The 25492-nt window shown below is 44.3% G+C and overlaps 1 protein-coding gene across 2 annotated transcripts in view; it reads right to left on the minus strand.

The window, feature by feature from the left end:
* Positions 1 to 18198: 18198 nt before the first annotated feature.
* Positions 18199 to 25492, minus strand: part of LOC121576371 (WW domain-containing oxidoreductase-like) — an 80869-nt gene continuing 73575 nt past the window's right edge. For both annotated transcript variants that reach the window (XM_041889458.1, XM_041889457.1), the window contains one exon: positions 18199 to 18344. In XM_041889458.1, the coding sequence (XP_041745392.1) occupies positions 18230 to 18344 (115 nt within the window). In that variant the 3' untranslated portion in view covers positions 18199 to 18229. The remainder of the gene's footprint in view (positions 18345 to 25492) is intronic.

A 25492-nucleotide genomic window follows, 5' to 3' on the forward strand; every position in this document is an offset into this window, starting at 1 on the left:
TGCAGGAGGGTAGCTCTCCATAGGAGGAGGGTTGGCTTGGTCACGTCTTCTCTACGTTGTGGTGCAGTACAGCCTATAAGGATGACAGTGAAATATACAGTGAACAAATGAAAGAGACAGGGTTGAAATGGAGCTAGATAAATGGACAGAAAGGAGAGAAGAGCTAGAGAGGTGGATGAAGGGTGAGAGAAAGGGATGGATTAGAGCGATAGATGAAGGGAGAGAGAAAGGGATGGATTTCCCATAATCAATGACCTATGGAAAATAATCAGTCTATTTTCAGAAGGACTTTTAATGTCTGTTGGCTGCCATTAAAATCCTTCCTGCTCTGAGTAGCCTGCCTGAATTCCCATATTGGCTGCTGTTTGATCTAATATACATCTAATGGCTGTCAGTGGCACTGGATCAACCCAGTCCTGTACAAAGGAATATAGGTTTAGAAACAAACCCTGGGTTGTTGTGTATGGATATTATTAGATTTATTGAGCTGTGTGCCAGGGAGACATGAAAATGTGTCTAGGATTACACTTTATAACACTATAATAAATGATTTTATACTGGGAACCTTTTGTCAATATTCCCTCAACTCATCGGCACTCTAAATCATTAAGAAATATGATTTTTAGGGGAAATATGAAATATGAAAATGAAAGTATAGCACTACAACTATTTAATTTATAGTTAAAATTCCTTCTTACCAATATAAATACCCATTATAATCAGAAATAACTGCCTGGCTCTGTATCACTCAACAGGCTGAAACACAACAATCAGTGTATTTAGTTACAGCAGAAACACAGCACTAGAGTAACACACACACACACACACACACATAATGCTGTAATTCTCTCCAGCACTCCAAAGGTACTCCGCAGAGGAAAGCCTTCTAAGGGGAACAGGCTCTACAATTAATTCCTGAACAATGGAGTCCCACACAATACCTACAGGGCAAACTCCCTCTGAGTGGAATAGGAACAGAAAATCCTCTTTATATCGGATACAGAATTACCAGCCAATGTACTGAATCAATTTAGCAATAGTGGAGGAGCGTGTGTGTATTAGAGAGAGGTAGAGGGTGATATAAAGAAACACACACACACGCACACGCACACACACACACACACACACACACACACACACACACACACACACACAGGGGTTTAAGAAGCGGGCTCTGTAGTCTCACATGAGTCACACATCAAAGGAAACAGGAAGCTAAATCAAAACAGTTACATACACAGCCCAAACAGCCTTCTACCAGTAACACAGTCCCCCCTCCCATTAACTAATACCACCCCTAAACCAACCACTGCTGTCCTCTTGAACTCATTGAGAAGTGGTTTATTAGAGCTCAGTGACTACAGGGTGACTGAGGTGATAGAATGGTCACAATCACAACACGTCTGCTAAATGACATTTTAGTCAATTAGCAGAGGCTCTTATCCAGAGCAACTTACAGTTAGTGCTTTCATCTTAAGATAGCTGGGTGAGACAACCACATAATACAGTCAACACATAAAAGATGGAGCCCTTTCACACCTCCTATCAGCTACTTCTTACAAATATCTAGCACATTTACATTTTTGTTATTTGGCACACACTCTTATCCAGAGCGACTTACAGCAGCAATTAGGGTTAAGTGCCTTGCTCAAGGGCACATTAACAGATTTTTCACCTAGTCGGATCGGGGATTCGAACCAGCAACCTTTCGGTTACTGGCCCAATGCTCTTAACTGCTTTTTTAACTTGTTCATCAGTTCACTTCAAATACTGAGTCAACTGAGAAACAAAAATGACAACCCTAACTTTATCATAAATTATAGTACTTTTTATTGTTAATGTATTTTCAGCATCTGGAAAACGCACAATTAAATACATGAATAAATCCATCAATTAATTATGATACTAGATCAAATGTACAGAAACAGTACATGTTCAAGCATAATTGATGTTAAACAACAACAAAACAACACATCTATATGAGCCTAAAACCACATAGCAGAAATCTGAACGCAGCCCAAACACCACTGTTCGGTAGCCCAGGCAGACCCAGCTCTTCTCTCAGTCAGCGCTCAGCTCTCTCAGCTCATTCAGTTGAACTCTAATGCCCCCTACTGGTATCAAACACTTGACTTGACTTATACTTAATAGATTTTTTTGAATTCCAGTAATAAGAGCAGTGGGATTCATGGGAGTGTTTAACATAAAGAAGATCCCTAACAAAGAAGAGTCGTTTTCAACAGCAAAAATGTAAAGTAGGAAAGCTGTAAGTGTGAGTCTTTTGGCACAGACTTCACCCTCAACGTTCATCTCTCTCTCTCTCTCTAGGCCTTGGCACTAGTGTCCTGCTGGTTCTCTTGGCAGAGCTGTGGTGTCTCTGACTCACCCTCCATATGCCCTGTGGCTGTACAGCCTTGCACAAGGACAGGGAGGAGAGGGGGACATGGGGGTAGGAGAGGGGGACATGGGGGTACAGAAGAGGGTAGGGGTAATGGGATAGGTAAAAGGGGCCATCTAGGGGTTTGGTGTTTTCTGTGTGGGTGTGTGTGGGTGCGTGTAAGACACAGGGGTATAGTTGGCTGTGGGGAGTGTGGGGGGTGCAGCAGCAGCCTACTGTCTCTCTCAGTGTGTCTGGTAGGAGGCCATTAGACAGAGAAACACAAGGGGCCTCACCTTGAAGAACCACTGACCCTACACTCATTTACTGCTATACAATTAAAGAGAGGGAGAGAGAGGAGGGGAGAGAGAGAAAGAGGGAGAGAGTGGAGGGAAACAGAAAAGAGGAGGAAGGGGGAGATGGAAAGAGGGGAGAAGAAAGGGAGAGCGAGAAAGATGTAGTTTCATAAAGAGCACTGACCCAAATGGCATTCAGTAATTATTCTCTGCACCAAAGGTAAGTTAATCATAACATATATCCCCCCCCCCCCCCTCTCTCTTTAACTAATAAAATGTGCTGGAACTAACGGAAACACTCAAAACAGTCACATGAAAATCATTTGAGAACATCTAACAGCCCTCTATCTATCTAAAACGGCAGTCCCATGTGGTCAAACACTGGTACAAATTCATATTTGAGAATGGTTCGATATATTCAAATATATCTTTATGACAATGTTAGCAATGCAGACCATATCCGTCACCGCTCTCTTAAGATGAATATGGGACGACAACAACCGGGCAGAAAAATATAGGTCTAAAGAACCAAGATTACATCGATCTCTTTCTCTCTCTTTACATGGACTTATTGTTTGATAAGTGCAACTGGGACCTCTGCTCTTCCAAACACCCACACAATGCTTCAAAATAACATTTTGTTTATATGTTCAATACCACGAACATCAATGACATTCTCCAATCATTAGTTTACTCACCAATACACATTTAATGCACAGACACGGAGTAGCCAGATCATATTCAATAAAAACATCTTATACCATTCAATCAAATCCACACACACAACACACAACACACATATCAATGGCCTTGGTGCCTAAAACAGTTTTCCCTCACACACTGGCTCGATATGGGGGGAGTGGGCAGAAAACGGAGGCGATTGAGAAAGGGGGGATGGTGCATGGAGCGGGAGAGAGGGGACGATGGAGTAGAGAGAGAAAGAAAAAACTTGTTATTTTCTAAGCACAGCTCTCAAGGTGATAGCCCTGACATTGGCTGGCCAGACAGACCTCTGAGACAGACAGACTACTCTCCATGTTAAACAGTCTCCAAGTCTGGATTAGACTGGACTGGACACATACCTAGTGCATTGTTTATCAGGAGAGCTTGGTTGACCCAGCCTAGCTCTATGCCCAAGTCTGAGTTCTAGCCCCAGACTCAGCTCCACTAGACTTGACAATCGCAATTCAATAGTTCTTTGTTGCATGTGATTGAGAAAGGTATGGGGGGAAATCATATCGATATCAAACAGCGTACTGTAGATACTTGTGAACTCATACGAACTCAGGCATACTGTATGTGTGCAGTACAATGTGTTGTGTGTGTGTGTGTTCTAGAGCTAGAAGATCAGAGGACAAGTAAAGCAGATCACAGGTAGGTGATTGGCTAATGATGTCTGAGTGTAATGACTAATCAATGTGTGAATACATCAGCCTAATCTAATAGCCCAGGTGGGAGCCAGACAGCACTAGACGCATTGCACACATGATTGAGTCCAACATGCAACAGCAACACAATCAATAAGACATAGAGTGGCTTGCTGGCCCCATGGGGGTCCCCCGTACTGAACCACCTGATCTACATGTATTTACAGTGGGAGGAGGGAGGGAAGGAGGGAGTGTGTAGCCTAATGTGTGTGGGGGAGACTGGGGAAACGGTACAGGAAAACAAGGGCAGTTTTAGTTTTATTAGATTATAATCCGCTCACGAAAATGCAACATTTAGAATGAGACCAATGTGCTTTACCACCAGATGGAATAGGGTAGGATACAGTGAGGGAAAAAAGTATTTGATCCCCTGCTGATTATTTGATTTGCCCACTGACAAAGAAATGATCAGTCTATAATTTTAAGGGTAGGTTTATTTGAACAGTGAGAGACAGAATAACAGCCAAAAAATCCAGAAGAACGCATGTCAAAAATGTTATAAATTGATTTGCATTTTAATGAGGGAAATAAGTATTTGACCCCTCTGCAAAACATGACTTAGTACTTGGTGGCAAAACCCTTGTTGGCAATCACAGAGGTCAGACGTTTCTTGTAGTTAGCCACCAGGTTTGTACACATCTCAGGAGGGATTTTGTTCCACTCCTCTTTGCAGATCTTCTCCAAGTCATTAAGGTTTCGAGGCTGACGTTTGGCAACTCGAACCTTTTTTGATATACTAAGAGGACCGTTATTAGCATGTTTTAACCACTCCTATGTAAATGGTAGATTATCTGACACTCAAGAAGAAGGTCTGATCTCATTATTACTGAAACAGGATACAAGTGGAAAATATAAAGATCCAGTCCATTTACAAAATTGGAGGCCCCTTACACTTCAGTGTTGTGATGCAAAAATCCTAGCAAAATGTATAGCGCATAGAATTAAAAAGGTATTGTCGGATATTATTCATTCTAATCAGACAGGTTTTTTACATGGAAGATACATTGGAGATAATATAAGGCAAGTATTGGAAACAATAGAACACTATGGAAAATATGGGAAACCAGGCCTGCTATTCATAGCAGACTTCGAAAAAGGCATTTGATAAAGTTCGACTGGAATTTATATATAAATGCCTGGAGCATTTCAATTTTGGAGAATCTCTTATAAAATGGGTCAAAATCATGTATAGTAACCCTAGGTGTAAAATAGTAAATAATGGCTATTTCTCAGAAAGTTTCAAACTGTCAAGAGGAGTGAAACAAGGTTGTCCACTATCGGCATATCTATTTATTGTGGCCATCGAGATGTTAGCTATTAAAATCAGATCCAATAATAATATCAGAGGATTAGAAATACAGGGCTTAAAAACAAAGGTGTCATTGTACGCAGATGATTCATGTTTTCTTTTAGATCCACAACTAGAATCCCTCCACAGCCTCATAGAGGATCTAGATACATTTTCTAACCTCTCTGGATTAAAACCAAATTATGACAAATGTACTATATTACGTATTGGATCACTAAAAAATACAATTTTTACATTACCATGTAGTTTACCAATAAAATGGTCTGATGGTGATGTGGATATACTCGGAATACATATCCCAAAGGAAATAAATGATCTCACTTCAATAAATTTTAATAGAAAGTTAGCAAAAATAGATAAGATCTTACTACCATGGAAAGGAAAATACCTGTCAATTTGTGGAAAAATCACCCTGATTAACTCTTTAGTATTATCCCAGTTTACCTATTTGCTTATGGTCTTGCCTACGCCTAGCAAACAGTTTTTTAAATTATATGAGAAAAAAATATTCAATTTTATTTGGAACGGCAAGCCAGACAAAATTAAAAGAGCATATTTATATAATGAATATGAATTCGGAGGACAGAAATTATTAAATATTAAAGCATTAGACCTATCACTAAAATCTTCAGTCATCCAAAAGTTATACTTAAATCCGAACTGGTTCTCAAGCAAATTAGTAAGATTGTCTCACCCACTGTTCAAGAAAGGCCTTTTTCCCTTTATTCAGATTACAACCTCTCACTTTCAGTTATTTGAAAAGGAAATAATCTCCCAAATGTCACTATTTCTAAAACAAGCCATAGAAAGTTGGTTGCAATTTCAATTTAATCCTCCAGAAACGACAGAACAAATAATGCAACAAATATTGTGGTTAAATTCAAATATACTAATTGACAAAAAACCTTTATTTTTTGACAGAATGTTTAAAAAAGGTATAATCTTCGTAAATGATATCATCGGTAGGACTGGTGGAGTTATGTCGCACATGCAGCTAACAAAAACATATGGAAATGTCTGCTCTACCCAAAATTACAACCAAATAATTGCAGCCTTACCGCAAAAGTGGAAGAGGAAAGTTGAAGGGGGAGAAAGTAAGGAACTTGTCTGTCGGCCTTGCATTAAAGAACATAATTGGTTAAGGAAAACTGTGATAAATAAAAAAGTATATCAGTTTCACTTAAGGACCAAAGGATTGACAGCAGTCCCATATAGATTGCAAAATAGTTGGGAAGAGATCTTTGACGTACCGATCCCATGGCATAGTGTTTATGAACTGACACGCAAAACGACACCGGATTCAAAAATTAGAATCTTTCAATTTAAATTATTATATAAAATTCTTGCTACCAATAGAATGTTATTTATATGGGGGATACAATCTTCCCAGCTCTGCAGATTTTGCTGTGAAGAGATAGAATCATTAGATCATTTGTTTTGGTTCTGTCCATTTGTAGCTTGTTTTTTGGACACAGGTCCAGGAATGGCTAAAGGATTGCAATATTTACCTGGAACTAACCTTGCAGATAGCATTACTGGGTGATCTGAAAAGTCATAGTCAATCAATCAATAATATAATAATACTTTTAGCAAAAATGTTTATTTTTAATTCACAATCTGTAGAAGCAATGAGAATAGAAAGGTTCAGAACTTTTGTAAAACATCACAGTATGGTTGAAATATATATGGCAAATAGAAATCCTATATGGATGGTGTTAAGAGATAGATGGGAGGTATTGAATAGAGTTGAAGGATGGGACTAATAACAAATAACAACAAATAATAACAAAGATAGCTAATAATGTAAGCATACTGTGTCCATAATAAGTATATAGGTTGTATGTTGGGAGCTTTTGGGAAAGAGCACAGTTAGAAAGATATGGCATTTAGAAGCAAACCGGATGGACATCATGAAAATGATCGGAGAGGTTGAGAGTAGAAGAAGTTTAGGAGCAAAAAAATAAATATGTATATATATATATATATATATATATATATATATATATATATATATATATATGATAGATATAGAATTATTGTAAAATTAACTCTGTCTATAAGGTGTAGATAGTAAGTATAGACCGGAAGTAGAGGCCTGGGCGTTGTTGTTCACTAATTTACTCCAAGTAGGGAAAGGATGGTGGGGTTGAAAAGTAATAAAGGGGAATATATATATAAAAAATAAAAAAAACATGGGGGATTGGAAGTGATGCAGACAATTACATTGATAGAAGATACAATCTATCTGCAATATTAAGCTGATCCATCCCCCCGAGAAAAAAAAAAATATATATATATATATAAAAAAATAAAAATAAAAATAAAATAGAAATGATCAGTCTATAATTTTAAGGGTAGGTTTATTTGAACAGTGAGAGACAGAATAACAGCCAAAAAATCCAGAAGAACGCATGTCAAAAATGTTATAAATTGATTTGCATTTTAATGAGGGAAATAAGTATTTGACCCCTCTGCAAAACATGACTTAGTACTTGGTGGCAAAACCCTTGTTGGCAATCACAGAGGTCAGACGTTTCTTGTAGTTAGCCACCAGGTTTGTACACATCTCAGGAGGGATTTTGTCCCACTCCTCTTTGCAGATCTTCTCCAAGTCATTAAGGTTTCGAGGCTGACGTTTGGCAACTCGAACCTTCCGCTCCCTCCACAGATTTTTTTATGGGATTAAGGTCTGGAGACTGGCTAGGCCACTCCAGGACCTTAATGTGCTTCTTCTTGAGCCACTCCTTTGTTGCCTTGGCCGTGTGTTTTGGGTCATTGTCATGCTGGAATACCCATCCACGACCCATTTTCAATGCCCTGGCTGAGGGAAGGAGGTTCTCACTCAAGATTTGACGGTACATGGCCCCGTCCATCGTCCCTTTGATGCGGTGAAGTTGTCCTGTCCCCTTAGCAGAAAAACACCCCCAAAGCATAATGTTTCCACCTCCATGTTTGACGGTGGGGATGGTGTTCTTGGGGTCATAGGCAGCATTCCTCTTCCTCCAAACACGGCGAGTTGAGTTGATGCCAAAGAGCTCCATTTTGGTCTCATCTGACCACAACACTTTCACCCAGTTCTCCTCTGAATCATTCAGATGTTCATTGGCAAACTTCAGACGGGCATGTATATGTGCTTTCTTGAGCAGGGGGACCTTGCGGGCGCTGCAGGATTTCAGTCCTTCACGGCGTAGTGTGTTACCAATTGTTTTCTTGGTGAATATGGTCCCAGCTGCCTTGAGATCATGGACAAGATCCCCCCGTGTAGTTCTGGGCTGATTCCTCACCGTTCTCATGATCATTGCAACTCCACGAGGTGAGATCTTGCATGGAGCCCCAGGCCGAGGGAGATTGACAGGTCTTTTGTGTTTCTTCCATTTGCGAATAATCGCACCAACTGTTGTCACCTTCTCACCAAGCTGCTTGGCGATGGTCTTGTAGCCCATTCCAGCCTTGTGTAGGTCTACAATCTTGTCCCTGACATCCTTGGAGAGCTCTTTGGTCTTGGCCATGGTGGAGAGTTTGGAATCTGATTGATTGATTGCTTCTGTGGACAGGTGTCTTTTATACAGGTAACAAGCTGAGATTAGGAGCACTCCCTTTAAGAGTGTGCTTCTAATCTCAGCTCGTTACCTGTATAAAAGACACCTGGGAGGCAGAAATCTTTCTGATTGAGAGGGGGTCAAATACTTATTTTCCTCATTAAAATGCAAATCAATTCATAATTTTTTTTACATGCGTTATTCTGGATTTTTTTGTTGTTATTCTGTCTCTCACTGTTCAAATAAACCTACCATCAAAATTATAGACTGATAATTTCTTTGTCAGTGGGCAAACGTACAAAATCAGCAGGGGATCAAATACATTTTTCCCTCACTGTAGGTGATGGACAGCTCCGCACTAACTAAAGTGGCTACTGATCAGTTATACAGATGGGATAGAGACACATTGATACAGAGAAATGAAGAGAAGCTGGTAAACACAAATGTAACACATACATTCCCACATACAGCATAATATCCAACCCACTGTCTGTTTAGCGGCTGTTTACATAAGCAGTATTGTTAGAGGTCAGAGGTCAGGTGTGAGAATTCCATCCAGATGACCCTGGGGAATAGACTGCCTCCTATAGGTGGCTGCTGACCTTTCACCCCTCCACTCACACACACTGTTATGTAAATGTGTGTGTACATTAAAAGCATTTAGCCCTCAGAGACCGCTCACAGGATGCGATATTACTAACCCCTATTAGATATGAGACAAACCTCCTAATTAATATGTCTGACTAAGTGGTATAGATAGAATAGAGAAATGTGTTTGTTTATATGGCTCTATTCTATTGTATGTGTCTGTTGCTATTGGATAAAGAAGAGGAGGATGACGAAGAGAAGGAGAAGAGAGAGGGAGAGCGGTGGCCATGGTCAGAGTGGGAGAGGGGGAGGGCTAGAGACCTGTCCAGACATTATGCCAGACCAGAGGACCGGAGAGGACAGACCTGTGTCAATATCACTACCACCACACACTGCTGACAATACACTACTCGGAGTAAAGTGTGTGAGATCAAGCCATGTCGATGCTTTAATGAGAGAGAGAGAGAGAGAGAGAGAGAGAGAGAGAGAGAGAGAGAGAGAGAGAGAGAGAGAGAGAGAGAGAGAGAGAGAGAGAGAGAGAGAGAGAGAGAGAGAGAGAGAGAGAGAGAGAGAGGGGGGGGGGGGGGGAGAGGAGAGAGAGAGAGAGAGAGAGAGAGAGAGAGAGAGAGAGAGAGAGAGAGAGAGAGAGAGAGAGAGAGAGAGAGAATGATTTTAACGGAGAGTCAGTGGGACAGTGTAAAGGTTTATTTCCAATACACTTGCACTATCTCCTGGCCCTTTATTTCCTGTGTGTGTGTGTGTGTGTGTTTGTGTGTGTGGTGTCAGTCAGTGCTAGGGCCTCTATGTGTGTGTTATTAATTAGCAGAGCATGTCTTATAGAGTGAGGTAGTGTTTAAGAGGACCTGATGACAGATGGAGGAACACAAAGATACAGAGAGGAGCAGGAGAGAAGGTATGTGGCAGAGGTTACAGGTTAATCTCTATTGATCTTCTCCCAGTCTGCATAGGAGAGAGGCCTTCTCTGTCTGCTTGCTATCACCCAGCACAAATAACAGGATAAATCTCTAACACACACACACACATAGGGATGTACATGCGTGTTCACACACTGAGCTGCACGGACACACCCACACACGCACCCACACGCACCCACACACGCACCCACACACGCACCCACACGCACCCACACACGCACCCACACACGCACCCACACACGCACCCACACGCACCCACACGCACCCGAACGCGCACCCACACACGCACCCACACACGCACCCACACGCGCACCCACACACGCACCCACACACGCACCCACACACGCACCCACACACGCACCCACACACGCACCCACACACGCACCCACACAAACACACACAGACTGTGTATTATAAAGGCCACACATCATCCCATATGCATGCCTATGCATTTTAACATACGAGTCTCTCACCGTCTCAAATCCAGCAGTGGGTCTCTGGTGAGTTTGATGTGAAAGCAATGTAACATCCAGGCCAAACTGTATTTATAAACAAGCACTTTATAACCTCACCCACAGACGCTAAGGTGAAATATTACATTAATATGAACAACCATTAATAACGCCCTCTTCTCCCCACCTCTCTCCCCTCTGCTCCTACCTCTCCCCCTCTTTCTCACTCCCTAATCCGTTCATGTGGGCAATAAGTGTATGCACCATGAACACATTTAATTTGTGTGTGTGGTTTACAGCGAGCCCAGAGGTGAGTCTTAATAAGGATCAATGGCACTTTATCCAGGCAGGCTTCCACTTCATAGCATGCAAATCACACAGCAAAACTGGCAGGAAAAAAAGAAATGGATTTAATTAAAACATGTAGAACCACAGGCTCTGGAAATTCAATTAAAGGATTTATGCAAAGGTTGGCTAGCTTTTTGTGTTGCAGTTTCCTGCTTCTGTAATGAGCTTTTCATATTAAAAATCAATAGGTAATCTGGGCTGGGGGATCGCTGCTTATGCACATTTTAGAAATCAATTTGAAGAATAGTCCATCAGCCGCCGTGTCACAACAAAGAGGGGGGAGGTGGAGGACGGAGAGGGAGAGAGAAAGAGGTGAGGGTTTTCCTCTTTTCTCCTCTATGGGGTCAGGGGAGAGATATTGGCAGTGTGGGGGTTGGAGGGATGAAGTGAGTAGTAAATATAAGAGGTCAGGGCTGTATAGCCTTGTCTTTTCTCTGATCTGGGTCTTTATGTTATAGAGTGGCTCCCTGGGTCTTAGCAGCCTGTCCGGGCCTGACCTCCAGGTCAGGGGGTAATTTAAGCCAGCCTCAACCTAGCCCCAGCCCAGACACACACACACCCTTAGTGGGCAACAGGTCCTAATGGTCTCCCTGAGGTGTCTGGAGCTAGAGGAAGGCTAGAGGTGTGCGGTGAGAGGTACAGCTAAAGGGAGCCTGCTTCAAGCCTGTAGTTCTGTTCCAGTTCTCTGTACCACTGTAGTGTATCTCCAGTGTAAATGAAGATGTTCTCTACCTGTGCTGTTCCTAATCAGCTGTAATGACTTCATCTCAGGGAGCTGGCAGCTCATTACCCCCACTACAGTTGTAGAGGTCTGGGACTGGAGGGACCTCTGCCCCCACCCCCATCTCTCTCTCCGCACGGCTGAGCACCACACAGACCGGCACAGAGAGGTGGTCACAGCCCACAGCAGAGCTACTGTGATCGGGCTAAACTCTCCGCCTGTGTGTATGTGTGACCTTACACCTGACAGTGAGGAGCTACTGTACAGTAGCGGCACTGAGATGTATAAACTCTCTCTCTCTCTCTCTCTCTCTCTCTCTCTCTCTCTCTCTCTCTCTCCTCTCTCTTCTCTCTCTCTCTCTCTCTCTCTCTCTCTCTCTCTCTCTCTCTCTCTCTCTCTCTCTCTCTCTCTCTCTCTCTCTCTCTCTCTCTCTCTCTCTCTCTCTCTCTCTCTCTCTCTCTCTCTCTCTCTCTCTCTCTCTCTCTCTCTCTCTCTCTCTCTCTCTTTCTCCCTCACACACTCTCTCCCCCTCTCCCCCCGCCCCTCTCAGGGGGATAGCTCTCAGAGTGTCTCTTAGACAGGTCATTAGGTATTTCAGTGGTCAGTGGCCTGTGCACCTTGTTGAGTCGTCTCCTAATAGCAGCAGAGCAGAGCCTGCGTTACCCTGGACCCAATAAAGAGGGGAGAGAGAGCTGGGGTCTGGGGACAGAGGGGGAAGAGGGGGATGGGGAGATTGGGGGAGGAGAGAGAGAGAGAGAGAGAGAGAGAGAGAGAGAGAGAGAGAGAGAGAGAGAGAGAGAGAGAGAGAGATGAGAGAGAGATGAGAGAGAGAGAGAGAGAGAGAGAGAGAGAGAGAACGTGGGGTGGAAAGCAAAGCACAGAGGAGCTAGTTTAAGGATCTGTCTTGTGTCGTCACTCAGAGAACACAGCGGAGCTGAATAGTATACGATTGTCTGTCTGTCTGAGTGCTGGATGGCGCCTGGTCAGAAGTTCTGCCCTGCATATGTAAAAAGGTGGGCTGGCGCCCCAGGCTGAATGCTGGGTAATTATTAGTATGCTTGATTGCTAAGGAGCCTGGGAGTGGGTGCTGAAGGTACCGCCCCCGCCCCCAGGGAATGAACATGTCTCATTGAACCAGAGAGACCCCTCTGAGCCTCTACCCACAACCCACCTCTTCTCCGACCATTAAAGTGGAGTGGAGTGAAGTTGCCCTTAGACACTGATCTATGGTCAGACTTGTGTTTTATCCCTAACGGTTGAGGTTAGGATCTGATTAGGGTAAGCTGATTTTAGATCAGTGTCTAAGGGCAACTTCTACCCAGAGAAGCTCCTGAAGCAGTAGTGAAGATGCTAGTGAAGAAAATGTCACGCAACCATGTCAACACTGCTGACTGACAAGACAAGTCTTAAGACTGAAATGTTACGTATACACACACACAAGCACAATATGAACTAAACTATAGAGCTAGACAGTAGACATGCGTGCTGTGTGGGATTTAGCTCACCCAGAATGCTCTATATTTCCACATTCATTTTTCCTCACATCATAAAGCTAGCGATAAGAGATGTGTTTAGCCTCTCATACATACACACACACACACACACACACACACACACGCACACACACACACACGCACACACACGCACACACACACACACACCACTGCAGGCTAGAGTATTCAGTTCATGGCTCTTTATAGATGCCTTGCTCCACTCTGATCACAGTGAGGGAAGGTGCTGCAATACCCTGCTATGATAATATTAGGAATATATTTTGTTATTCATTCTCCTCAGATGACTGCTGTACATGTAGAAGCAACTTAAATACAACACTTGACTGATTAGGAGAACATTAATAATATTGTATATTTAATGAAAATGATCACTGAATTTCTTCATTCATTTGAGTGTATGGGCCTACATCAACTAACAGTGCCTACAGCCCACTGAACTAGGCTATATATGGGTTAGCTGACAATATCACGAAAACAATGTGCACACTTCTATGGGGCAGAGTCCGTGTATTGTTGTGATTCTGGATGGCCAGATTTCTAGCAGGAATGACAAGAAACTGCCATGTGGGGAATCGTAAGCTAGATTCAGCTAGTTTCATCTTGTTTCATCTTGGTCTTGATACTATGTATTGTTCTGAGGTGTTTTGACAGATACAGTGCCTTCGGAAAATATTCAGACCTATTGACGGTTTCCACATTTTGTTACGTTACAGCCTTACTCTAAAATTGATTAAATAAATAAAAATCCTACACACAATACCCCATAATGACAAAGTGAAAACAGGTATTTATTTTTAGACTGAAATACCTTATTTACATAAGTACTCAGACCCTTTGCTATGAGACTCGAAATTGAGCTCAGGTGCATCCTGTTTCCATTGATCATCCTTGAGATGTTTCTACAACTTGATTGGAGTCCACCTGTGGTAAATTAAATTGATTGGGCATGATTTGGGCGAAGGTTCACCTTCCAACAGGACAACGACCCTAAGCACACAGCCAAGACAACGCATGAGTGGCTTCGGGACAAGTCTCTGAATGTCCTTGAGTGGCCCAGCCAGAGCCCGGACTTGAACCCGATCGAACATCTCTGGAGAGACCTGAAAATAGTTGTGCAGCGACACTCCCCATCCAACCTGACAGAGCTTGAGAAGATCTGCAGAGGAGAATACAGGTGTGCCAAGCTTGTAGCATCATACCCAAGAAGACTCAAGGCTGTAAATCACTGCCAAAGGTGCTTCAACAAAGTACTGAGTAAAGGGTATGAATACTTATGTAAATGTGATATTTCAGTTCTTCATTTTTGTATAATTTTGCACAAATTTCTAAAAACCTGTTTTTGCTTTGTCATTATGGGGTATTGTGTGTAGATTAATGAGGGAAAATTTGTTTTAATCAATTTTAGAATAGGGCTTTAACTTAACAAAATGTCGAAAAAGTCAAGGGGTCTGAACACTTTCTGAAGGCACTGTATCATGTCAATGTTAATATTACAAAAATTCGCTAGCTAACCAACAACTGTAGCGATGTATTTGAGAGCCATCAAGTGCTCATTCATTGTGCACATTTATTTATGTTTTAAAGAAACATTGGAGACGAAATATAGTTTACATGTTGTCAACAATCTAAGCCAACCCTGTCTGTTTTGCCCCATAGTTGTTGCTAAACAACCAACCCTTCTATACAACAGTCTGTGAGAGCATCTAATGATCCAAGACATTAACCCGCTTTAACAACAACTATAAAAAAAAAACATTTTAAGACCACATGTAGCTCCAGGTGTTTCAGTGATTGTCTGTACCTTGTGTGTGTGTGTGTGTGTGTGTGTGTGTGTGTGTGTGTACCACTCCACCTGTGGTCCTATAAATCAGGCCTGTGTTTTAAACAAGGTCTCAGTTACTTGCACAACAGACACACACACAGGCTTTTGGATAGTTCTTTTGGAGTAGACATTCTGTTTATGTTTGCATCCTGGAACAATCTCCACGGATCCCGCAAGCGAACGCTAGCAATTAAAACGATAGCATCTTCATATCCCTGCTTCATATCCCTGCTCCCAATAACTGAAATAATATCACTGTTTTATTAAGCCTTAATGTGGGGAAAGAGGGGAGAGGGCTGGGGCGCTAAAGAGGATACCCGTTCAGATGCCTTATCAACCTCTGATTTAAATAACAGCAAAATGCTTAGCTTAAGGGTGTGTAGTGTGTATGTATATATGGTGTGTGTGTGTGTGGTCTTTATCAGACACAGGACGCTAAGCTAAGCGCTGTGTCAGCACACCAGGATTTAATTACTAGTGCTTGCTAGCTACCTTTGTCCTTTAATATTTACAAACATCTACACCACTGTTAGTTAGTTAGCTAATTAGGAAAACACCCCGCCCTGGTATGGTCTGGAGGAGAAACTAGACTGCTAATTGCACATACAGGACTCATAGGGGAACATAGCGAGCCAACAGCTAGCTGCAGATAATAGTTGAGCAAGAGGAACAGAGTAGTGTTTAGTAAAACCTGCTGAGAAGCATCTCTGAGGAGAGAGACCAGAGTCAGGAGAGAGACTCCCTCTGCCTGACTCCCTCTGTCTATCGAACATCATTCATCACAACCACACTTCACTAAAACACCGCTTCTCTCCACATCCCATCCTGCCTGCAGTGAAAACACTAGAGGGGCTAATGCAGTGACGTAACAGTCCAAACTAAAGCCTATATAACAACAGCATGTGGCCTACAGGCTATAGAGTGGCAGGATTAGTAGAGAAGCCTTGAAGAGCAGGAGCCTGTGTGTGTTAGGCCTATAGGCTAGTTGATGATAAATCACAGTGGTACATTTTATAGTTCACATCATCAGCGTGAAAGTATTACAGAAACCATTCACCATAGTAATGACATTGTAAATATCCATGCCAGTAATAAGTTAAAAGTATTTAAGTACATACAGTTGAAGTCGGAAGTTTACATACACCATAGCCAAATACATTTAAACTCAATTTTTCACAATTGCTGACATTTAATCCTAGTAAAAATTCCCTGTCTTAGGGCACTTAGGATCACCACTTTATTTGAAGAATGTGAAATGTCAGAATAATGGTAGAGAGAATGATTTATTTCAGCTTTTATTTATTTAATCACATTCCCAGTGGGTCAGAAGTTTACATACACTCAAATAGTATTTGGTAGCATTGCCTTTAAATTGTTTAACTTGGGTCAAACGTTTCGTGTAGCCTTCCACAAGCTTCCCACAATAAGTTGGGTGAATTTTGGCCCATTCCTCCTGACAGAGCTGGTGTAACTGAGTCAGGTTTGTAGGCCTCCTTGCGCGCACATGCTTTTTCAGTTCTGCCCACAAATGTTCTATAGGATTGAGGTCAGGGCTTTGTGATGGCCACTCCAATACCTTGACTTTGTTGTCCTTAAGCCATTTTTCCACAACTTTGGAAGTATGCTTGGGGTCATTGTCCATTTGGAAGACCCATTTGCGACCAAGCTTTAACTTCCTGACTGATGTCTTGAGATGTTGCTTCAATATATCCACATAGTTTTCCTTCCTCATGATGCCTATAATAATAATATCTATAGAGAGGGGGGATATAGAGAGTGGTGTGTGTCAAATTCGCTAATATAACCTATAATGTATACATTCTCCTCACGGGAGCTGGTTATGGATAAAACATCTATGATTGGAAAGCCATATGTGAGCACTGTATGAACAGAGAGTAGTAGGAATACTATACCGTAACACTATAGTCTCAGAGCAGTAAGGGTTTATGATATCTACCCTCACGAAGAGAAGAGCGGACACACTCTCAGAGCTAAACTAACAAAGACAGGAGGAAGAGGAAAAGAGGAAAAACAAGCCAATGAATATCTCTCTCTCGCCATCTCTGTGAAAGTCACACTCTCTCCCTGAACCCTGACTTCTCTAGAGATCTGCTCCTTCCTTTTCCTCTCCTCCATCATTCCCTCTCCTCTCACAGATAGATGCCAAGACAAATATGTGGACTAATGAGGGACAGTTGAGACAACAGAATAAAGTATTAGGACCATGAACAGTAGCATCTATTCCCACTCTCCAAAACAGCCAGTCAGTTCCAGTAGCCATAAAGCAAACAACTGACTCAACATCCAAGTAGCCATCTACTAAATTACACAAATAACTCAGTCATATCTAGTTTACCCCACATAGTGACAGCCATGCTACATGGCCATCTTTTTAACACCAGAAGTCTTAATTATCTGCTTCCTTACCATAGACTTGGTGAAGGGGCGAGCCAGGGTGAAGAACAGGGTCATCAGCCACCAGCTACGATGGATGGCCGTGTACATCATGTTCCCAGGGTGCACTGCGTTGGCAGTGACGCCGTGGGGCGAGGGGCGTCGGTGGAGCTCGTTGGAGAACAGGAGGTTACACAGCTTGTCTCCCGAGTGGCGCAGTGGTCTAAGGCACTGCATCGCAGTGCTAGCTGTGCCACTAGAGATCCTGGTTCGAATCCAGGCTCTGTCGTAGCCGGCCGTGACCGGGAGACCCATGGGGCGGCGCGCAATTGGCCCAGCGTCGTCCAGGGTAGGGGAGGGAATGGCCGGCAGGGATGTAGCTCAGTTGATAGAGCATGGCGTTTGCAACGCCAGGGTTGTGGGTTCGATTCCCACATGGGGTATGAAAAAAAATATATAATAATAATGTATGCACTAACTGTAAGTCGCTCTGGATAAGAGCGTCTGCTAAATGACTAAAATGTAAATGTAAATGTAGGCCAGCATGGACCAGTAGTCCTTCTGAGGAGGAGACAGCACAGCCAGGTCCACCGTACCACACTGGTCCAGCAGGTCTGTAAACCTGGGAGAGGGAGGAACCAAGATTAACTTTATTTAACTACACTGAACAAAAATATTAATGCAACATGTAAAGTGTTGGTCCCATGTTTATTGAACTGAAATAAAAGATCCCAGAAATTGTACATACGCACAAAAAGCGTATATCTCTCAAATGTTTTGCATACATTTTATTACATCCCTGTTAGTGAGCATTTCTCCTTTGCCAAGATAATCCATCCACCTGACAGGTGTGGCATATCAAGAAGCTGATTAAACAGCATGATCAATGCACAGGTGCACTTGTGCTTGGGACAATAAAAAGCCACTCCAAAATGTGCAGTTTTGTCACACAACACAATGCCACAGATGTCTCAAGTTTTGAGGGAGCGTGCAATTGGCATGATGACTGCAGGAATGTCCACCAGAGCTGTTGCCAGAGAATTGAATGTTAATTTCTCTACCATACGCCGCATCCAACGTTGTTTTAGAGAATTTGGCAGTACGTCCAACCGGCCTCACAACCGCAGACCACGCAAATCCATGCCAGCCCAGGACCTCCACATCCGGCTTCTTCACCTGCGGGATCGTCTGAGACCAGCCACCCGGACAGCTGATGAAACTGTGGGTTTGCACAACTGAAGAATGTCTGCACAAACTGTAAGAAACCGTCTCAGGGAAGCTCATCTACGTGCTCATCATGCTCACCAGGGTCTTGACCTGACTGCAGTGGGCAATTGCTCACCTTCGATGGCCACTGGCACGCTGGAGAAGTGTGCTCTTCACGGATGAATCCCGGTTTCAACTGTACCGGGCAGATGGCAGACAGCATGTATGGCATCGTGTGGGTGAGTGGCTTGCTGATGTCAACGTTGTGAACAGAGTGCCCCATGGTGGAGGTGGGGTTATGGTATGGGCAGGCATAAGCTATGGACAACGAACACAATTGCATTGTATTGATGGCAATTTGAATGCACAGATATACCGTGACGAGATCCTGAGACCCATTGTCATGCCATTCATCCGCAGCCATCACCTCATGTTTCAGCATGATAATGCACATCCCCATGTCACAAGGACCTGCACACAATTCCTGGAAGCAGAACATTTCCCAGTTCTTCCATGGCCTGCATACTCACCAGACATGTCACACATTGAGCATGTTTGGGATGCTCTGGATCGACGTGTACGACAGCGTGTTCCACTTCCCGCCAATATCCAGCAACTTCGCACAGCCATTGAAGAGGAGTGGGACAACATTCCACAGGCCACAATCAACAGCCTGATCAACTCTATGCGAAGAAAATGTGTCGCGCTGCATGAGGCAAATGGTGGTCACACCAGATACTAACTGGTTTTCTGATCCACACCCCTACCTTTTTTTAAAGGTATCTGTGACCAACAGATGGATATCTGTATTCCCAGTCATGTGAAATCCATAGATTAGGGCCTAATTAATGTTTTTTAATTGACTTATTTCCTTATATGAACTGTAATTCAGTAAAAACTTTGAAATTGTTGCATTTTGCATTTATATTTTTGTTCAGTGTAGAAAAGTATACATTTTACAGGAACAAGTCCAGTCAAGGATAACTTTATTGAAAGTACACTTGAGCAGTGGCGGCTGGCCGATAGAGGGCGCTAGGGCGCCGCCCCCTTAAATAAAATTATTTAAAAAAAAAAAAAATAATAATAATAATAATAATAATAATAAAAACATCAGTATGTCAATATTTGTGTGTTTGAAATATGGAATGCACACAGTAATATGTGTAAGATATGATAGAAAATCATATTCGCAACCTTTCCTCTGCCTGTCAAACGCCTCGTCAGCTCTGGGCGATACAGAAAGTGCCCCGAGGAGGCGGGTCTACGTAGCAGTTAAGCCAATTGCTAATTTAAGATATGAATGTATGACATAAAATGTAGCCAATCAGCGATCTTAAATCGAATCCAAGGAGGGCGATTATTTTATCGCCCCAAGCTCGCCCCTGATAAAATAAGGACCGGGCTCCAGTGGCGCCATTTTTACTAGACGACAATGGCGAGCGCAAACGTTACTCCTCCAAGACCCAACCCTAACTCGGTGAAATCTCTCCTCCAAGATCCGTTTGAGAGGAGAACTTTGTCAGAGAAAGTTCGGGTGAAAGAGCTGGGCCCAGATCAACCTGACCTCTCAATCAGACAGCAGGCTAGCGAGAAAGGGAAGCAGTATATGCGCGGCTTCTCCCGTAGCTGGTACACCAGGAAGGCTTGGCTAGCTGGGTGCACTGATGCTAATGCTTTATTTTGCTTTCCGTGCTTGCTTTTTTAAAACGACAGGGTCAGATTCAGCATGGACAGGTACCGGAGTGAGGGATATGAAGCACCTGTCAGAGAAGGTAAAGAAACATGAGAACACCAGGGCACACATGGACAACTCTGTAAAGCTAGCTGTATTAGGAAGGGTGAACATTGCTACGCAGCTGGATGACGGCCACAGGATTGCGGTGAGGAAACACAATGAGGAGGTGGATAAAAACAGGCACATTCTATCCAAAATTATCGATTGTGTGAAGTTCTGTGGGGCTTTTGAGTTGGCCTTGCGTGGGCACGAGGAGACTGACTCCTCGGACAACCCCGGCATTTTCCGGGGCTTAGTGGATTTTGTTGCCTCCCTCGACAGTGTGCTGGAGGAGCACCTGAAGACAGCTACCGTTTTTAAGGGCACGTCAAAGACGATACAGAACGAGCTGTTGGACTGTATGCTGTCAGTGCTTAAGGATTACATCCTGGAGGAAGTAAAGAGTGCTGATTTTATCGCCATTCAAGCTGACGAGACGACTGACGTTTCCACCCACTGCCAGTTGGTGCTTGTGATACGCTACATCGATGCTAAAAGTAACGTCCAAGAGCGTTTTTCGAGTTCATTTTGATCGAGAACGCAACCGCCCGACACCATCGCTACAGCGCTGCTGGAGAGGCTCAGCACCATACTCTCACATGGACAAAAGGCCAAACTTATTGCCCAGGCTTACGACGGAGCAAGTGTGATGAGGGGAGCCACCGGCGGAGTGCAGCGTAAAATAGTGGATGTGTACGAAAATGCGCACTACGTCCACTGCTATGCACATCAGCTGAACCTCATCATGCAGCAGGCTACTTCACGCATCCCCAGGATCGGCACTTTCTTTCCGACCTTGCAGGATTTTCTGCTTTCTTCTCCAGGTCTCCCAAGCGAACCACCGTGCTTGACGAAGTGGTTGCGCATAGACTCCCCAGAGCCTCTACAACACGGTGGAACTTCCACAGTCGCGCTGTAAACACTGTGTACGAGTACAGGGATGACCTCCTAACGTGTTTCCAGACCATCAGAGACTCTGGGAACTTTGATGCCCCGACTGTCAGAGAGGCGGGGGCTTTGTGAGGATGCTCGAAGACGAGGCTTTCTGTTTTTTCCTGGCACTGTTCCACAAGATCATGCCAAATGTGGACATGCTTTTCAGCCAGCTGCAGAAGAGGAACATCGACCCTGTCTTCATTAAAGCACTTGTCCAGAGGTTCACAGACAGCATGCTAACAATCAGGTAAATAACTATATTTACTATTGGCTGATAAAGATGTTGTTAGAAAGATGAATAGTTCACTTACAACAGTTTAAAAGCCTAAATGTGTCTGGTCATCAAAGTGAGTGATTATCATAGAGCCGTCACAATTATATTTGTTTTAGTATTTTAAAAGGAAAGAGAAGACACAATCAGACGTTGATAATAATGCAGGAAAGTACTACACAGTTTGTAATAATTATTCAGGTGTCCACCAGGTCAATTTCTAGAAGAGGCCTAGTTGTTATTGAAGATTAACTTTATTGCTAAGTGCACAGCAGAACAAAATGATGTTGCATCCCTCTCACAAATGTAATAGAAAAAGGCTTTAAAACGTAATAACATCAGTTAATTATGTACATCACAGGTTAAAAGCAGTTACTAGACATAGTTTGTGTGTATTGTGATGTCACGAGAGGCTGTGTCCTGGAGGGACGTTACATCCCCCTGAGGTGGCTGCAAACCCAGACAGCTATGGCTCCATCTGCTGGTATGGTCGGGAACTCCACCCCTCTATGGCCAATCTTCCCACGCAGCTGAAACAAATGAGGAGCTGATGAGCTGAAGGTTTGGGAAGGGAAGAGACACAGGCTCCAACCTGGGCTCTCTGGAGGACAAGAGTGCTGCACGTCCACTTCCATGAGGAATATAAGGATTTGGAGATACTTACCTTTGGGAAATACTCACCTTTGGATATATGCACCTGTGGAAATACGTGTGGGACATTTGGAAGGACGTTTTGCTGGGTTGGCCACTAGCTGCAACGTGGAATACAGTAAGACTGGGGAAAAGTTATTTGAGCGAGGGAGAGTTATGATTTTGGATGTGGAAGAGACATCCCTGAACTGTTAACCCTTAAAGAGCCACCAGAGAACAGAATTGTGTTATACTTTCGTTAGTTTCCCAAGACCTTTAATAAAATCCTTGTTTTGGTTGAACCTGGTCTCCTTGCACTACTTGAACAATCCCGCTGAAAGCTGTGTAGCCTCTCGTGACATCACAGATGGTGGAGAATACGGGCACGCTCAAGCGTTAATAGTGCATGTCAGAGGAGGATACCGAAGGTTTGATCACCCAGTTTTCCAAGCTGGCCGTAGGCTCCCCGCCGACTGAAATGGAGGACATATTGAAAGCCCTTGTTGCTGGCCACCAAGCCCAGATGCAAGCAAACGTGGCTCTCTTGGAGGAGCAAAAGAAAGCCAACCTTCTGAAGGCAGAGGAATTGCAGTTGCAGAGACAGAGGGTGGTCCAAAATACCCGCCCAATAAAGGCAAGTGACTTTATATCTAAGATGGGAGCTACCGATGACATTGAGGCATACCTGCATGCATTTGAGGCCACGGCCACTAGGGAAGCCTGGCCCAAGCAACAGTGGGTTGGTCTGTTAGCCCCCTTTCTAACCGGGGAAGCGCTGAATGCTGTCCGGGACCTGGGCCCTGACCAGGTTACTGACTATGATGCCCTGAAGTCTGAGATCCTCAGCAGATATGGACTCACAAAGTTTGGTATGGCCCAGCGCTTTCACAGTTGGACCTTCCAACCAGACCAACCTCCTCGGGCGCAGATGCATGAACTTGTCCGAATCGCAAGGAAATGGCTGGATCCGCAGAGGAATACAGCAGCGGCGGTGGTGGAGGCCGTTGTGGTGGATCGTTACCTACGCGCCCCTGCCTTATGAGGCAAAACGGTTCATCAGTCAACAGGCCTTGACCACGGCTGATCTGACCGTGGAAGCTGTGGAAAAGTACCAGGCCACAGCGGAGATGCTGAATGCTTCCCGAAAAGACCCCAGGAGGGCGGCCCCACCACAAATGGGAAGAACCCGTCCAAAGGACCCCAAGGTCTCGAACCCAGCCACGTCAGGACTTATCCCGGCTCCAGGGGGAGCCAGAAACCAGGCGGGTCCAAGAAGAGTACACCAGGAGGGGGGAAACTCGACAGTGTTACCGGTGTGGGGAGATGGGACATATCTCCTGGCAGTGTGGGAAACCAGCCGATGAACCTATGCCCACTGCGGAGTCCTCCAGCTCAGCACCCACACACCGTTTTGCCTCGCTCTTGGGAGTCGTAGATGGCGGCCCAGATCGACCCCCCCACCTGCCCGGTAACTGTGAATCACCATGATGTGGAGGCCTTACTGGATTCTGGTAGCCGGGCCACCCTGGTGCGTAAGGATTTGGTGGGCCCAACGTGTCTGACCCCGGGGAAAGTCCTCCCAGTTTCCTGTGTCCATGGGGACACCAGAGAATACCCCATTACTGAACTTACAATGACCAGCACACGGGGAACCATACACACGACGGCGGGGGTGGTTGATTCCCTCCCCGTCCCTGTCCTAATTGGACGAGACTGCCCAGCCTTTTACCCACTCTGGAGAGAGTCTCAGGAGAGGTTAACCCGAGTACCTCGGAAACGGAGAGGCAAGACTCATCCTGGGAAGGCTCCGGTGCAATCCTCCGAGTTACTCACTCCCGCCCGGGCTCTGATAGGGATGGCAGGTGCCCAGACCGACACAGAGACGGAGCTACAGAATCTGGACAAAGAACTGTCTGGTCTGAAGGGGACCGCTGAGAGGTATCGTTTGTTAAAGCAACAGTTAGACATGAAGACAGAAGAGTTAGATATCCTCCAGGCTAAACTCCAACAGAGCTCCTTCCCTAAGCAACAGGAGGAGCTGGAGAGGCTGCGCAGGACCATCGAGGAGTGTGAGGAGACCCTGCGCAGTAGTAAGGAGGTCCAGAAGAAGGCAGAGGAGAAGTACAAGGTGTTGGAGAACAAGATGAAGAATGCGGAGGCAGAGAGAGAGAAGGAACTGAAAGCTGCTCAACAGAAGCTAAACTCTGCTAAAACCAAGGCTGATGCGTTCAGTAAGAAACTCAAGGAGAGACAACAGGAGGCTGAGTCCCTGGTCCTAGAGTTGGAGGAGTTGAAGAGAGAGCAGTCTGGCAAGCACCACGGCAATGCGGACGCCCTCTCCCGGCGTGATGCCTTCTTCGCTGCCTTTACCCCGACGAGGACGTCGGTCCCGAGGAGAGGGATGTGTGATGTCACGAGAGGCTGTGTCCTGGAGGGACGTTACATCCCCCTGAGGTGGCTGCAAACCCAGACAGCTATGGCTCCATCTGCTGGTATGGTCGGGAACTCCACCCCTCTATGGCCAATCTTCCCACGCAGCTGAAACAAATGAGGAGCTGATGAGCTGAAGGTTTGGGAAGGGAAGAGACACAGGCTCCAACCTGGGCTCTCTGGAGGACAAGAGTGCTGCACGTCCACTTCCATGAGGAATATAAGGATTTGGAGATACTTACCTTTGGGAAATACTCACCTTTGGATATATGCACCTGTGGAAATACGTGTGGGACATTTGGAAGGACGTTTTGCTGGGTTGGCCACTAGCTGCAACGTGGAATACAGTAAGACTGGGGAAAAGTTATTTGAGCGAGGGAGAGTTATGATTTTGGATGTGGAAGAGACATCCCTGAACTGTTAACCCTTAAAGAGCCACCAGAGAACAGAATTGTGTTATACTTTCGTTAGTTTCCCAAGACCTTTAATAAAATCCTTGTTTTGGTTGAACCTGGTCTCCTTG

The sequence above is a fragment of the Coregonus clupeaformis genome, chromosome 11 (genome assembly GCF_020615455.1).
Source record: "Coregonus clupeaformis isolate EN_2021a chromosome 11, ASM2061545v1, whole genome shotgun sequence".
Lineage (NCBI taxonomy): Eukaryota > Metazoa > Chordata > Actinopteri > Salmoniformes > Salmonidae > Coregonus > Coregonus clupeaformis.